The following is a 12,020-nucleotide window of genomic DNA, read 5'->3' as shown; positions in this document are numbered from 1 at the left end:
GAATTCGGTTATATTCAATTTTCTGAGAAATTAGAGATGGTTTCCCCTCCTTTTTCTGGGGTAAACATATCCTTAGTAACTGAGCAAATGCTGTCCCCAGTGTTATTTTATCATTTTAAAATAACTCCACAGAGTTATTTTTTAAAGTGTTCACTGAGACCTAGTCTCCTTTGAGGAGTACATGCTGCACCGGCACGCGTCATGTTGTGGGAAGCCCCCCTCAATAGGACCGTTGTCCTCTGTGAGGACCGTCCAGGACTCCAGGGACGCTGCATTTGCACCGGTGGCAGTGCCGATGACTTAGACTCTCACCAGATCCTGCCTCAGTGTTCCCTGTGGCTGTGTGTAGGTTTTCTCTGCAGAGCTTGAAGTGGCAGACGTGACCTCAGATTGAGTTCTTTTATGGAACTCTCACTCTCTTTCGTCTTTTATACTAAATTGCATCTCATTTGCAGGCTGGCAGCGTTTCTTTGCAGACACCCCTCTTTCAGGAGGCACATGCGTTCTATTTAGCCTAGCAGGTGCTCCCTCGACCACTGAAATGAAAAGGGTACAACAGGCAAATGAAGAACAGAAAGATAACAGGGGCCAGTTCACACCATGAGAGACAGCAGACTGCTTTTAAGCTGTAGAAGCATGCATTTCCCTAAAAAAGTCTAGCCATACATTCTTTTCATCTGTTTGTTCTAGCTAGTCCCTAAGGACTTCTGCCTAAGGATTTTCCTTACTCCAGTTATTTCCACCCTTGAAAAACATAAAATCAACCTTGTACTTCTAAAATTGCATAATCAGAACTTCCCATGAATCATGTATATGAACTCACTGAATTCAAATGAGTGATGTTACTAGATTTGGGGGAGGGCCTGGGAGAAAGGAGTGTGCAGTTTCAAAACCCTTCGTAATTATCCATTCTAAAATAGTGATCTGCATGTCAGTCTCCTGACCTCAGCTTCCCCTAAGCGTGGGCTCTGTGGTGAGCTTGCTAGCAGGAGTACAGGCCTTGCCTGGAAGCAGGGTCTCAGGGAGCCCCACGGAGCCCCCGCTGGCTGCTTCCTGGGGTGGTCGCCAGCCTGACTCTGGGAGCGCCTGGGTGATTTCTCCTTGGCCATCCCTGCGCCTCCCTGACCCTGTTGTGTTTGCCACTGAGAAACAGAGAAGGAAAAAGTTTCGATCGGCATTTTGACTTAGGGTTCCCGCCTCTTTGGGTTTCACTGCCAGTGGTCTCAGATGAACCCTGAGGGTGCATTTTCTCCTTAAGTCATGCATAACCCTCAGCCAACCCCAGTCCGTTGACCTGCTGACCTGCCGCTGGGAACTCCCCTGGAGACTTTTAGCTCATTGCTTTGGCTCTTGGGGTTCCAGCTGCCTCAGAGGAATCCTGAGTGCTCCTTAAGTTGTCCCCCTCCCCAGTGGGTTTTCTATAATGCCCAGTGCATTTCACATGGTTCAGACGTACTTCCAGACTGCCCATGCTGTCTTGAACGCTTCAGCAGAGATGGTGACACGTGGTGTCTGGGGTGCTTGTTTTGTTTGCTGAGGATGCCACAGCATGGGTGTGTGATGCCTGTGGCCCAGAGTGAAGCTCAGAGTTGACACATTCCAGGGTACCGTCTGAGCTGGCCAGTCTGTGGCTGTGCTCACGGCTCCCGCGGAGTGTCCAGCTGCCAGCTCCCATCCTGGCAGGTACTAGAGGATTCCTAGCTTATCTCATGACGTGGCCTCTAAACAGGACCTCATTTTTAAAATCACACAAGTTTGTCTTTACTTTTGAGTCTTCAGCTCCACCTAGTGTGAGACAAAGTCTGGGTCCAAACCACAGTACCACAACAAAACACACAGAGAGAAGCCCGTCTCAGTTCAGTCTAAACAACAGGACTTTCAGCACAGCTACTCCTGAGCGTCAAGATAACCTCGAAAGTAATCACAGAATGGACCTTTCTTCTACCTGTGGCGTCTGGCATTCTGAATTTTGGGAGCTGAACCATGCATATTCTTTAAAAGAGGGAATACATTGCTAGATTTTTAGAGAGCTTTACTCTTCTATCCAGATACCTCATGATACGACTCAGTGGTAAACTTTTTCTTTCAAAAAATGTTCAAGGGAATGAGAAAACAAAATTTAGTGTTATAGTTGTTTGTTGTTTTTGTTTTTGAAACAGGGTCTTGCTCTGTTGCCCAGGCTGGAGTGCAGTGGCACCATCACAGCTCACTGCAACCTCAGACTCCTGGGTTCAAGCGATCCTCCCACCTCAGCCTCCCAAGTAGCTGGGACTGCAGGTGCCTGCCACCGTGCCTGATTACATTCTGTATTTTTTGTAGAGACAGGGTTTCACTGTTTCCCAAGCTGGTCTCAAACTGCTGGGCTTAAGCGATCCTCCCACCTTGGCCTCCCGAAGTGCTGGGATTACAGGCATGAGCCACCACACCCAGCAGAGATCTTTTTTAATGAAGAGAAAAAAACTCTAACTTAAGAGACTTTAATGCATCTATTTTGGTACCAAATGAAAAATTTCAAAATCCCCCCCTGGGGAAGGGTTTCAACAGTTGGTTCAGGTTGTCAACACCTGACCCCACTGATCAGTCGTAAAAGCAACTCGGCACTTGTACCTTCTGTAGGAGAAAAGGTGCCCAGCATCCTCTGCAAACGATGCCTGCTGAAAAGGGGAACCTGCACCTAGGGCAGCCTCCAGCCCTAATGACTCGTGTGGAGGAAACATGGGGTTAGAAGAACAGATTGTACGACCCCACGGGGGTGAGACCGACCGCAGCCCACCACACAGAATATCCGCGGCACAGTCGACCCAGTGTCTTCAACAGCCACAAAATGATATTAAAAACAAAGAAAGGAGGAAGGGACTATTGTGGATTAAATGAGAATTGAGAGACATAGCAGCCAAGTGTTATATTTGGATTTTTTTTGGCTCCTGGTTCAAGCAGAGCACCTTCAAAAGACACTTTTGGGACCAAAGTCAGGGAAAATTGAACACAGACTGGGTTAATGCATGACTTTAATGAACTGTTGTTAATTTTATGAGATACAATAATGCTATTATGGTCACTTTTTGGAGTTACACATTAGAGACAAAAATTAAAAGCATACATCTTTCTTGCAGGGAAGCCGAGGCCTGGATGGCTACCAAGGCCCTGATGGGCCCCGGGGACCCAAGGTGAGCCTGTTTGTCATGCCTTTGCCACTTACGGTGTCTCACCCACCCTGGCTGGCCTTACTCCTCTCCTGATGGTGTCGTGTGGAGGCATCCCCTGTCCTAAAAAGTACGAGATCCCCAAACACACGGCACCTGACACTGGACAGACGAGGTGGATGGTGACCTTTGAGCCATGTGTGCTCCCAGCCAGGGAGAAGGGTGCCGCCTGCCACTCAGGGCCACGCAGGGGTGCACTCAGGCACAGAGGGGGCCAACAGACCTGGGGCAGGCAGACTTTGTAGTTAGTTACAAGAGGGTGAGGTGCCCCTGGTTTCCAAGGGAGGATGTGGCTTGTGTGAGTAATTCCTGGGCTTGCAGGGAGGGGAGACCATTAGGTAGAGGACCAGGTGGGTGCTGCTGGTCCAGCTGAGAGGGGAACTCACCCTTGAGGAACCTGGGTCGGGGCACACCTGGAGAGGACTTCTGAGCCTGGTGAGGCTCAAAGAGGTGAAGGCGGTGTGTGGGGTGCTGCCTTATGACAAATGCTGCCTTACGACACAGATTGCGCTCCACGGGGGTCCTGCGGCCGCATCATCTCCCAGCCCACCCTCGCCAGGCGGCTCGGCTATCGCTACCCAAAATGTAATAGTCTGAACTACAGAAAGCACAGTCTCCTGGCATTCGACAAGGATTTCAAAATGAGATGAGCCCCTGCCTGTCTTGTTCTCTTTGGGCACCTGTGGCTGGTGGCTGGGATGCCAGGCTCTGCCACCCTAGCATGGGGATGCTGCCCCAGGCACTGTCTGTGGTTCCACTGGTTGAAATAGCTGCTCTGCCAACCTGACGGTCCACGCTCGGGTTTCTTCTTTGGAAATATGCATACTGTCAAAAACTCCAAAAGCTATTCTCACATCCTATTTTTCTCTTTTCTCTCTCTAGGGAGAAGCCGGAGACCTAGGGCCCCCCGGACTACCTGCCTACTCCCCTCACCCTTCCCTAGCAAAAGGTGTGTGAACAATTTCACCTGCGTAGTTCAGTATCACATACACATTCTTTCCTGTTAGGGACACAGAGCCATGAACTTTCAAGACAGGTTTTCCAAGCAAAGCAAAAACGAAATTTGGAACATAACTTCATGTACAATTTCCCTCGTGCTTAAATGTATCACAGGGAGACCTCGTGTTGCCTGTGCATGAGACAGTCCTCACCACCTACACGTGAGAAATCTCCATTGGGGAATTCTTTCATTTCTGCTTAACTTGTAGAGTTCTAGTTCTGCTGTCTGGACTATCACTGAAGAAATCCAGGGGCAGCAACCCCAGCCACCTTCCAATTTTTTCTCCTAATGTACCAAGGTTCTTAAGCCCTCTGTTTGCCAGCCTGACACCTGGAATTGATCATAACCCATAACCAGTGAACAGTCACGTGCTTTCAGGCTTCAAGGCAGCTAAATTCCCAGATATTTTCACGTAACGACCACTCCCTACCGTCACAGTTGACCCTGGAGTGTAAATGAAGGACTTTGCGCATGTTGTCACTAATGCTTATCTTGTTATTAAGGCTCAGCCTTCCAAATTGGCAAGATCATATGGAAATCTGAACCTAGTCCTCCAACTAGAGCACTTGGCTCTGAACCTTGTAGAATGCGCATCCTTCTAGGTTAAAAAATGTTTCGAGAACCTCCTCCTGGTAATCGTGCATATGTATCTTTGCGGATCATTTACCCATGTCATAGGCAGCTCTGTGAGGACAGACATTTCATCCTGTCTTGTTCACTGCTGTATTCACAGTGCCTGGAACAGGACAGGCACCGAGTTGGAGCTCAGCAGATGCCTGACTGTGTGAGTGAACGACGTACCAAAACATACTCAGACAGGCATTGTGAAGGGTAGGGTTTTTTAAATATAGAGTTTACCCCTTGAACTCAGCAGGTCACCTGGTCTCCCTGTCCTCTAAGCCTAGGTGTCAAGAATTCACCTCCCTGCTTAGGCGCGAGCCCTCTGTCAGTTCGATGACGGCTTTGCATGTCTTCATCCAATGCTGATCAAAATACAGGACAGAACAGGGACACGGGCAGTGCCTCGAGGAGCCCCTGAGATGTCTGTTTGTGGAGGCGTGGAGCCATGAATGGGGATGTTTTGAAATCCGTGCTCAGCTTCTGTGATGCCCGTAACTGTGAAGCTGGCATTTCCTGCCTCATCCATGGCGCCCATGTGGCCGCCAAACCTGAGACCCACTAAAAAGGGCCATGAGCCCCGTTTGACTTGACTCACTATTAATGATTTTCGTAAAATGGAAATATTCTCTTTGAGATTTTAGGAACATAATTTTTAAGTTAATGCTGGCGATGTTTCTTTTGCATTTTTTTAAAATGTCGCTGACTGAGAGCCTAGCTCTCACCAGCCCCTCCCTTCTCACCGCACTGTATTCCTGGAAATCACACTGCAAAGGCGGGTGCTTTCAAAATTCACTTTTCCCCACAAGCGGATTCAGAAATGCGGAGGTTGCCTGCCGCCTTTTCTCCTGGACAACATTCCGGTTAATGGTGAGCTGGAATGTGACTGACTCACATTCCAGGGTTTCTTGAAGTCAAAGGTTGACTAACCAGCAGATTCCCTCAGGGAAAAGAGGCAGTCAGCGTATCTTTTTCAAGGTAACATTGCATGAACTTGTCAAAAGGCAAAAAGGAGAGAGGGGTTTGTATTAAATGATTGCAAGGTAACTAGAAATAAAAGTAATCTTGCTGTTCTTCTAACCAAGGGAGGTCTGTGGCTTTCGATTTTGTCTCTTTTTATGGAATCATAACAATGGCTAACAGGTGTGTAGGTTGCACTGTGTGCCAGACAATGCTCCAAGTTGTCCTAGTTGTACTTTTCAGTGTGTTTACCCCTCCGGGTGACCCTGCGAGGTGGAGATGGACTTGGCTCCATTTGCTAAGGGAGAGATGGAAGTGCAGGGCATTTGAGTTCCTTGCCCAGGGTTGCATTTAAGTGGAGGAGCCAGTTTCAGGCCCAGGGCCTCTGGCTGCGGAGCACAGCCCCCTGCACACTTGGCATGAAGCTGCCCACGCAGGAGATGCCATACACGAAAGTCAGGCCTTCTGTCCCTTGCAAGTGCGTCTTCAGTGTGATGCCCAGCAAGCCCTCTCCTTATTTTAAGGAACTTCGTAAGATGGCATGCAGAGTGAAAGCTTTCCTCGAAATTCCTAATGGCTACATGATAAAAAGTCCTGTTTTCTTCTCTTTCTTCTCATCTTTCCCAATTATATTCTAGAAAAAATGTGTTCTATAGTAAAGTGTTGGTATTTACACAGCAAAGGAACATAGCCATGCCACTTTGTCTTTGTTTGTTCCGGGGTGAAAGTTTGTAAAAGCCAAATTTTGTTACTCATCCAGCAGGCAAGAATGAGAATAAAAGACCAATGGGATTAAAGCTGGGGTCGAGGGGCAGAGTGGGGTTCAGGGAAGTGAGGCCTCCTCGCCCAGTAAAATTGGCAACCACATTAGTTCCTTCTTTATTCAAGCTTTGGACTCACCCGATTTTCACTAATCCTGTTCCCCTGCTGGCGAATGAGCCCCGTATAAAAAGAGACCACCCCATGCATTAGCCATCTTAACTCCTCATCAGGTCCCACACAGCACATGGAGCGTTTGGTGAATATGTAGTCAGTGAAAAAGCGAACGCCAGCTGCGATCCGTAGACCACGGTCTTGTTCTTATTGTGGGACTTGTTTCGCTTCCAGGTGCCAGAGGTGACCCGGGATTCCCAGGGGCCCAAGGGGAGCCAGGAAGCCAGGGTGAGCCAGGAGACCCGGGCCCCCGAGGACCCCCTGGCCTCTCCATCGCAGATGAAGGTAATGTGGCTTCATGATATCAACACCGGAGACCCAAAGCACCTGCGCTCAAGTCCTAGCACACACAAGTGAGCCTTCCTTGACAGCGTAGCTATGTTGTTGTTACTTTTCCCCACTGACTAGTCTTAGCAACTCTAAGGAGCCCCACACACGTGCTTTGGACGCCTTCACAGAACCGCTGCACACATGACAGTAGCTGCCCAACTAGATTAGGTGGTGCCACGATGAGTAACTGGCCTGCTTCCACCAGTGGGTTGGGAAGAAAATGGAGAATTATGAGGTGCCATTGCCCAGTGTTGATCACAACTATCAAGCCATTATTTGAGGGGCAGGAAGGGGGTGTATTTAATGTTGAAAAATGATAGTGAACTATACCAATGGCTTCTACCCGTCAGAGTTATTGACAGGGCCATGCAGCCCGCTAGTGCTGCCGGTGGGCCCCTCTGGACATGAACACAAAGGCAGCGGTGCAGTATGGGAGACTCACGCTGCAGGTGAATGCTGTTTGGTTTCAGATCAGAGGAGAGGCCTGCCGGGTGAGATGGGACCCAAGGGCTTCATCGGAGACCCCGGCATCCCTGCGCTCTACCCGGGCCCACCTGGACCTGATGGAAAGCCAGGGCCTCCAGGCCCCCCCGGGCTCCCTGGACCACCTGGACCTGATGGTGAGTGGAGAGCAACAAAAGGGAGGGTGTACGCTAATGTTCAGATGAAGCCTGGTCCCCGCCGGAGGTGATTTGGAATTCTCTGCTAAATCACTCTGCGAACGAATCCAGTAGGCCAGTGATTAGAGTGCGGTGGATCCAGGTAGATTAGGGTGTAGTGGGTGTTCTCTGGAGTCCACGCAGAAGCTGGGGGTGGAAACTGAAGTCCTGTAAGCCTGTAAGTATCACAACCCCATGGATGCCACACAGTGAGGTTTAGTTGCTGCAGCTTCGGTGAAATCCGTCCTTCAGCGAAACATCTGAGCTGTGCAGTCTGGAAACAGATGTGAGCCAACATCACTGCCTCTGTGTCGGGGTGATACATTCCGCAAACCTAATCCAGGGTGGGGGCCTCACCGTTGACTGGCAGCCTCTCTCCTCTGTTACCCCAGCACATTAAGGCCAACTTGATAATCTGCCTTCTCAGCCCGTGTACAGTCAAAGCTACAACTGAACAAAGCTACAACTGAACAGGTGGGAGTAGCTGGTGACAAAAAGAGATGGCTGCATTATCTGCAAAAATAAGTGACAGCTATTGGCCAAGGCCCGGACAAATGCCCATGAAGGTCAATAAAGCCAGCAGGCACAGGAGTGCGGACCCACCTACCACCCGGTAGTGCATCCCTGAATCAGCAAAGATGCTCTTTCAGGTTATAACGTTAAGTGACTCAGCTTGAGTTGAGAATGATCTGTCTCAGGCGGCAGGGAAACATGCAGTCCCGCTTGGGACTTGCTATCAGAAAAGGCTGTTCTTTCAGCTTCAGCATTCAAAGAATTATGCTTTAAAGACCAAGCTTGTCCAACCCACGGGCCACATGCAGCCCAGGACGGCTTCAAGTACAGCCTAACACAAATTCATACACTTTTTAAAAACATTTTTGCAATTTTTTTTAGCTAATCAGCTGTATTAGTTCATTCTCACGCTGCTATAAGAACATACCCAAGACTGGGTAACTTATGAAGGAAAGAGGTTTAATTGACTCACAGTCCGCAGGGTTTGGGAGGTCTCAGGAAATCTACAATCATGGCAGAAGGGGAAGCGAACATGTCCTTCTTCACATGGCATCAGGAAGGAGAAGTGAAGAGTGAAGAGGGAAAAATCCCCTTATAAAACTGTCAGATGTCATGAGAACTCACTCACTATCATGAGAACAGCATGGTGGAAACCGCCTCCATGATTCAGTTACCTCCTGTGAACCAGGTCCCCACCCTGACATCTGCAGATTATGGGAACTACAATTCGAGATGAGATTTCAGTGGGGACACAAAACCTAACCATATCACCAGTTAACATTAGTGTTAGTGTATTTTATGTGTGGCCTAGGACAATTCTTCTTCCAATGTGGCCCAGGGAAGCCAAACGATTGGACACTCCTGCTTTCGATACTGTGAAATGCCTAATGGGAACATTTCATTCTTTCATAAGAGCAAATATAGGCGACATTGGGAGAAAATAAGAGGTCATAGTCTCTTTCTATGTGACGTTGACCAAAAATTAACTGCCTCTTCTTTCCAAAATAGTTTACTTTAAATTCCCTGACATTGCCCCTAATAATCTCTCACAGCCTCCTACCTTCAGGGAGGAAAAATATGTTTGCTAATGGACAGTGTTTGGTTTCAGTTACAGGTCAAATTCAAAGCCTCTGTTTTAATTGTTTTTGGAAGATGACTTCTCTGACATATCTAGAGGGAAAATCACTGGAGTTATTAGAGGCAATATCTTCTATTTTAAAAGTAGTAGTCAGCTGGGCGCGGTGGCTCACGCCTGTAATCCCAGCACTTTAGGAGGCCGAAGTGGGCGGATCACGAGGTCAGGAGATCGAGACCATCCTGGCTAACACGGTGAAACCCTGTCTCTACTAAAAATACAAAAAACTAGCCGGGCGAGGTGGTGGACGCCTGTAGTCCTAGCTACTCAGGCTGAGGCAAGAGAATGACGTGAACCCGGGGGGCGGAGCTTGCAGTGAGCTGAGATTGCGCCACTGCACTCCAGCCTGGGCGACAGAGCGAGACTCCATCTCAAAAAAACAAAAAACAAAAAAAAAAACAAAAAAAGTAGTAGTCACTTCTGTGTGTGTGTTTTATATTCTAAAGTAAAATTTTAACTTAATGAAAATCCACATATTCCCACATTATTTTGAAAATTTTTAGGTGCAGATATTTCCCTGGATCATGAACCTGCCAAAGAGTCTGAGCAGTGTGAACTTTATTTTATTTTATTTTATTTTATTTTATTTATTTTTTTTTTTGAGACAGGGTCTTTCTCTGTGTCCCAGGCTGAAGTACTGTGGTATGGTCTCTGCTCACTTTAACCTCCACCTCATGGGATCAAGCGATCTTCCCACCTCAGCCTCTTGAGCAGCTGGGATTACAGGCAAGCACCACCATCACACCTGGCTAATTTTGTAATTTTGGTAGAGACGGGGATTTCACTATGTTGCCCAGGCTTGTCTTGAACCCCTGAGCTCAGGTGATCCGCCCACCTCGGCCTCCCAGAGTGCTGGGATTACAGGTGTGAATCACCACACCTGGCCTTTAAATTTTTTTATTATCCTGGACTGCTGTGATAAAGGCTAAGTTTCTGTGAACATTATATTTCCTAAGCAAATGGTATCTTTTGAGTTTTCTTTTTCTGGAGCAGGACGTGACATGTTAAAAACAAAAGCATACAGATATTCCACTTTAATGGCCAGGCATGGTGGCTTACACCTGTAATCCCAGTGCTTTGGGAAGCTGAGGTGGGCCGATCACCTGAGGTCAGGAGTTCGAGACCAGCCTGACCAAAATGGTGAAACCCCATCTCTACTAAAAATGCAAAATTAGCCAGGTGCGGTGGTGCGTGCCTGTAATCCCAGTTATTCGGGAGGCTGAAGCAGGAGAATCACTTGAATCCGGGAGGCGGAGGTTGCAGTGAGCCGAGATCGCTCCTTTGCACTCCAGCCTGGGCAACAAGAGCAAAACTCCATCTCAATTTAAAAAAAAGAAAAGAATATTCCACTTTAAAGAACTGTGATCAAAGGCTAACGTTGCCATTATTCCTGTAACTGAATTCCATTTTGATAAAGTCCCTAGCATATGCCATCTTGCTTTTCAAGTCTTGCTTGGTAAATCCGTGGTTTACTAGCATAAGTCAACTGCGAACAATTTAACTTCTGATCCGTATTGTAGGCTGATGAGGAAAATAAAAAAATGAATGGAATGGTATCAGATCAATGTTACCAGTTGAAAATGTTAAAAGCATACAGCTTAAGTCCTCTAATTATATGTGTCACCCCTGTGAGACACATGGTTTCCAAATCAACATTTTTAAAGCAAGTTCTTATACAAAAAGTAGTCCACCATAATGTCCTTTGGAAAATGTGCGTGTGGTTGTAGTTTAGTAGGAATGACCTTGATTCCTATGGAGTTCTCTGACTCTTCCCCTGGAATGCAATTGTTAGATTCCTCTCTTGTTAACTATGTTTCGTCCTGTTTTATAGGTTGCTACTGATGCAAACCAGAATGTTTAGTCTTTTGCAGCTCCAGTAAAATCAAACCAGGAAGACAGTTTTCTTTCTGGGTGAAATATTTTGCTTCCCCCCGCTCTAGTTCAGTGAGCTGAATTGAGTTCCGGGAAGTTCTATTCCACTGTAGCATAAGTCAAAATAGGCCTGGCTTGTTTGGCCAGGGGCTGTTGGTGGAAATCATGTTGCAGACATCTAAGAGGCACACTGCTATTCTATAGGACTTATTTAAAATGACTAATATAGTAGAGAAAAAGAGAGCAGCAGGGGGCAGAGGAAGGCTGTCACCTTCAGAGAGCCACTGTGTGCCTTTGGGACTAAATTTGCAAAGCATCCGATGCTTCCATTGTAAGGAGCGCCCACAAGCTCTTTGTCCTGAATGAATGACGTGTCTGATTGACACTGCTGGCGTCTCTGAAGTGTGTGTGGTTAAATTTCTCTACCTGTGACACTGCATGTCTCATCACACAGAGGGAGAGCCTGGAGACATAGAGCAAAACTCACAAAGTCCACGACTGACCGGACACAGCAGTTGACCTGGTCACCGGTCACCCTTTGTCCCCAGCAGTGTGGGGTGCGGCAGCCTCTCCTCCTGAAGACGCTGTCTTCTCCCCTCCACTCCTGGGAAATCCTACTGCCCCCCGACATCTCTCCCCTGAAGTCCCTGCCCCTCCCTGCACTCCCCGCCTAGATGAACTCGTCCTCCAGATGAAAGTACCTGCAGTGTGTGCTGGTCACTCGCTCATTTCCTCTCCGGCCCTGTTCTGTGCTCTGAGCTACTGACAGAAACCGTTAACTTGACACAGAGTCAACA

The 12,020-nt window shown here is 47.9% G+C and overlaps 1 protein-coding gene across 1 annotated transcript in view; it reads left to right on the top strand.

Moving 5' to 3' along the window:
• LOC105485298 (collagen type IV alpha 2 chain) overlaps nucleotides 1-12,020 on the top strand; it is a 198,859-nt gene that overhangs the window by 135,241 nt on the left and 51,598 nt on the right. Inside the window, exons 17-20 of the mRNA XM_071081045.1 lie at nucleotides 3,114-3,167; nucleotides 4,086-4,152; nucleotides 6,889-6,999; nucleotides 7,515-7,664. Of these exons, the coding sequence (XP_070937146.1) occupies nucleotides 3,114-3,167; nucleotides 4,086-4,152; nucleotides 6,889-6,999; nucleotides 7,515-7,664 (382 nt within the window). The remainder of the gene's footprint in view (nucleotides 1-3,113; nucleotides 3,168-4,085; nucleotides 4,153-6,888; nucleotides 7,000-7,514; nucleotides 7,665-12,020) is intronic.

Source organism: Macaca nemestrina, chromosome 16, assembly GCF_043159975.1.
Source record: "Macaca nemestrina isolate mMacNem1 chromosome 16, mMacNem.hap1, whole genome shotgun sequence".
NCBI lineage: Eukaryota > Metazoa > Chordata > Mammalia > Primates > Cercopithecidae > Macaca > Macaca nemestrina.
The sequence above is the reverse complement of the archived record's forward strand: the minus strand, read 5'-3'. Positions and strand labels throughout refer to the sequence as shown.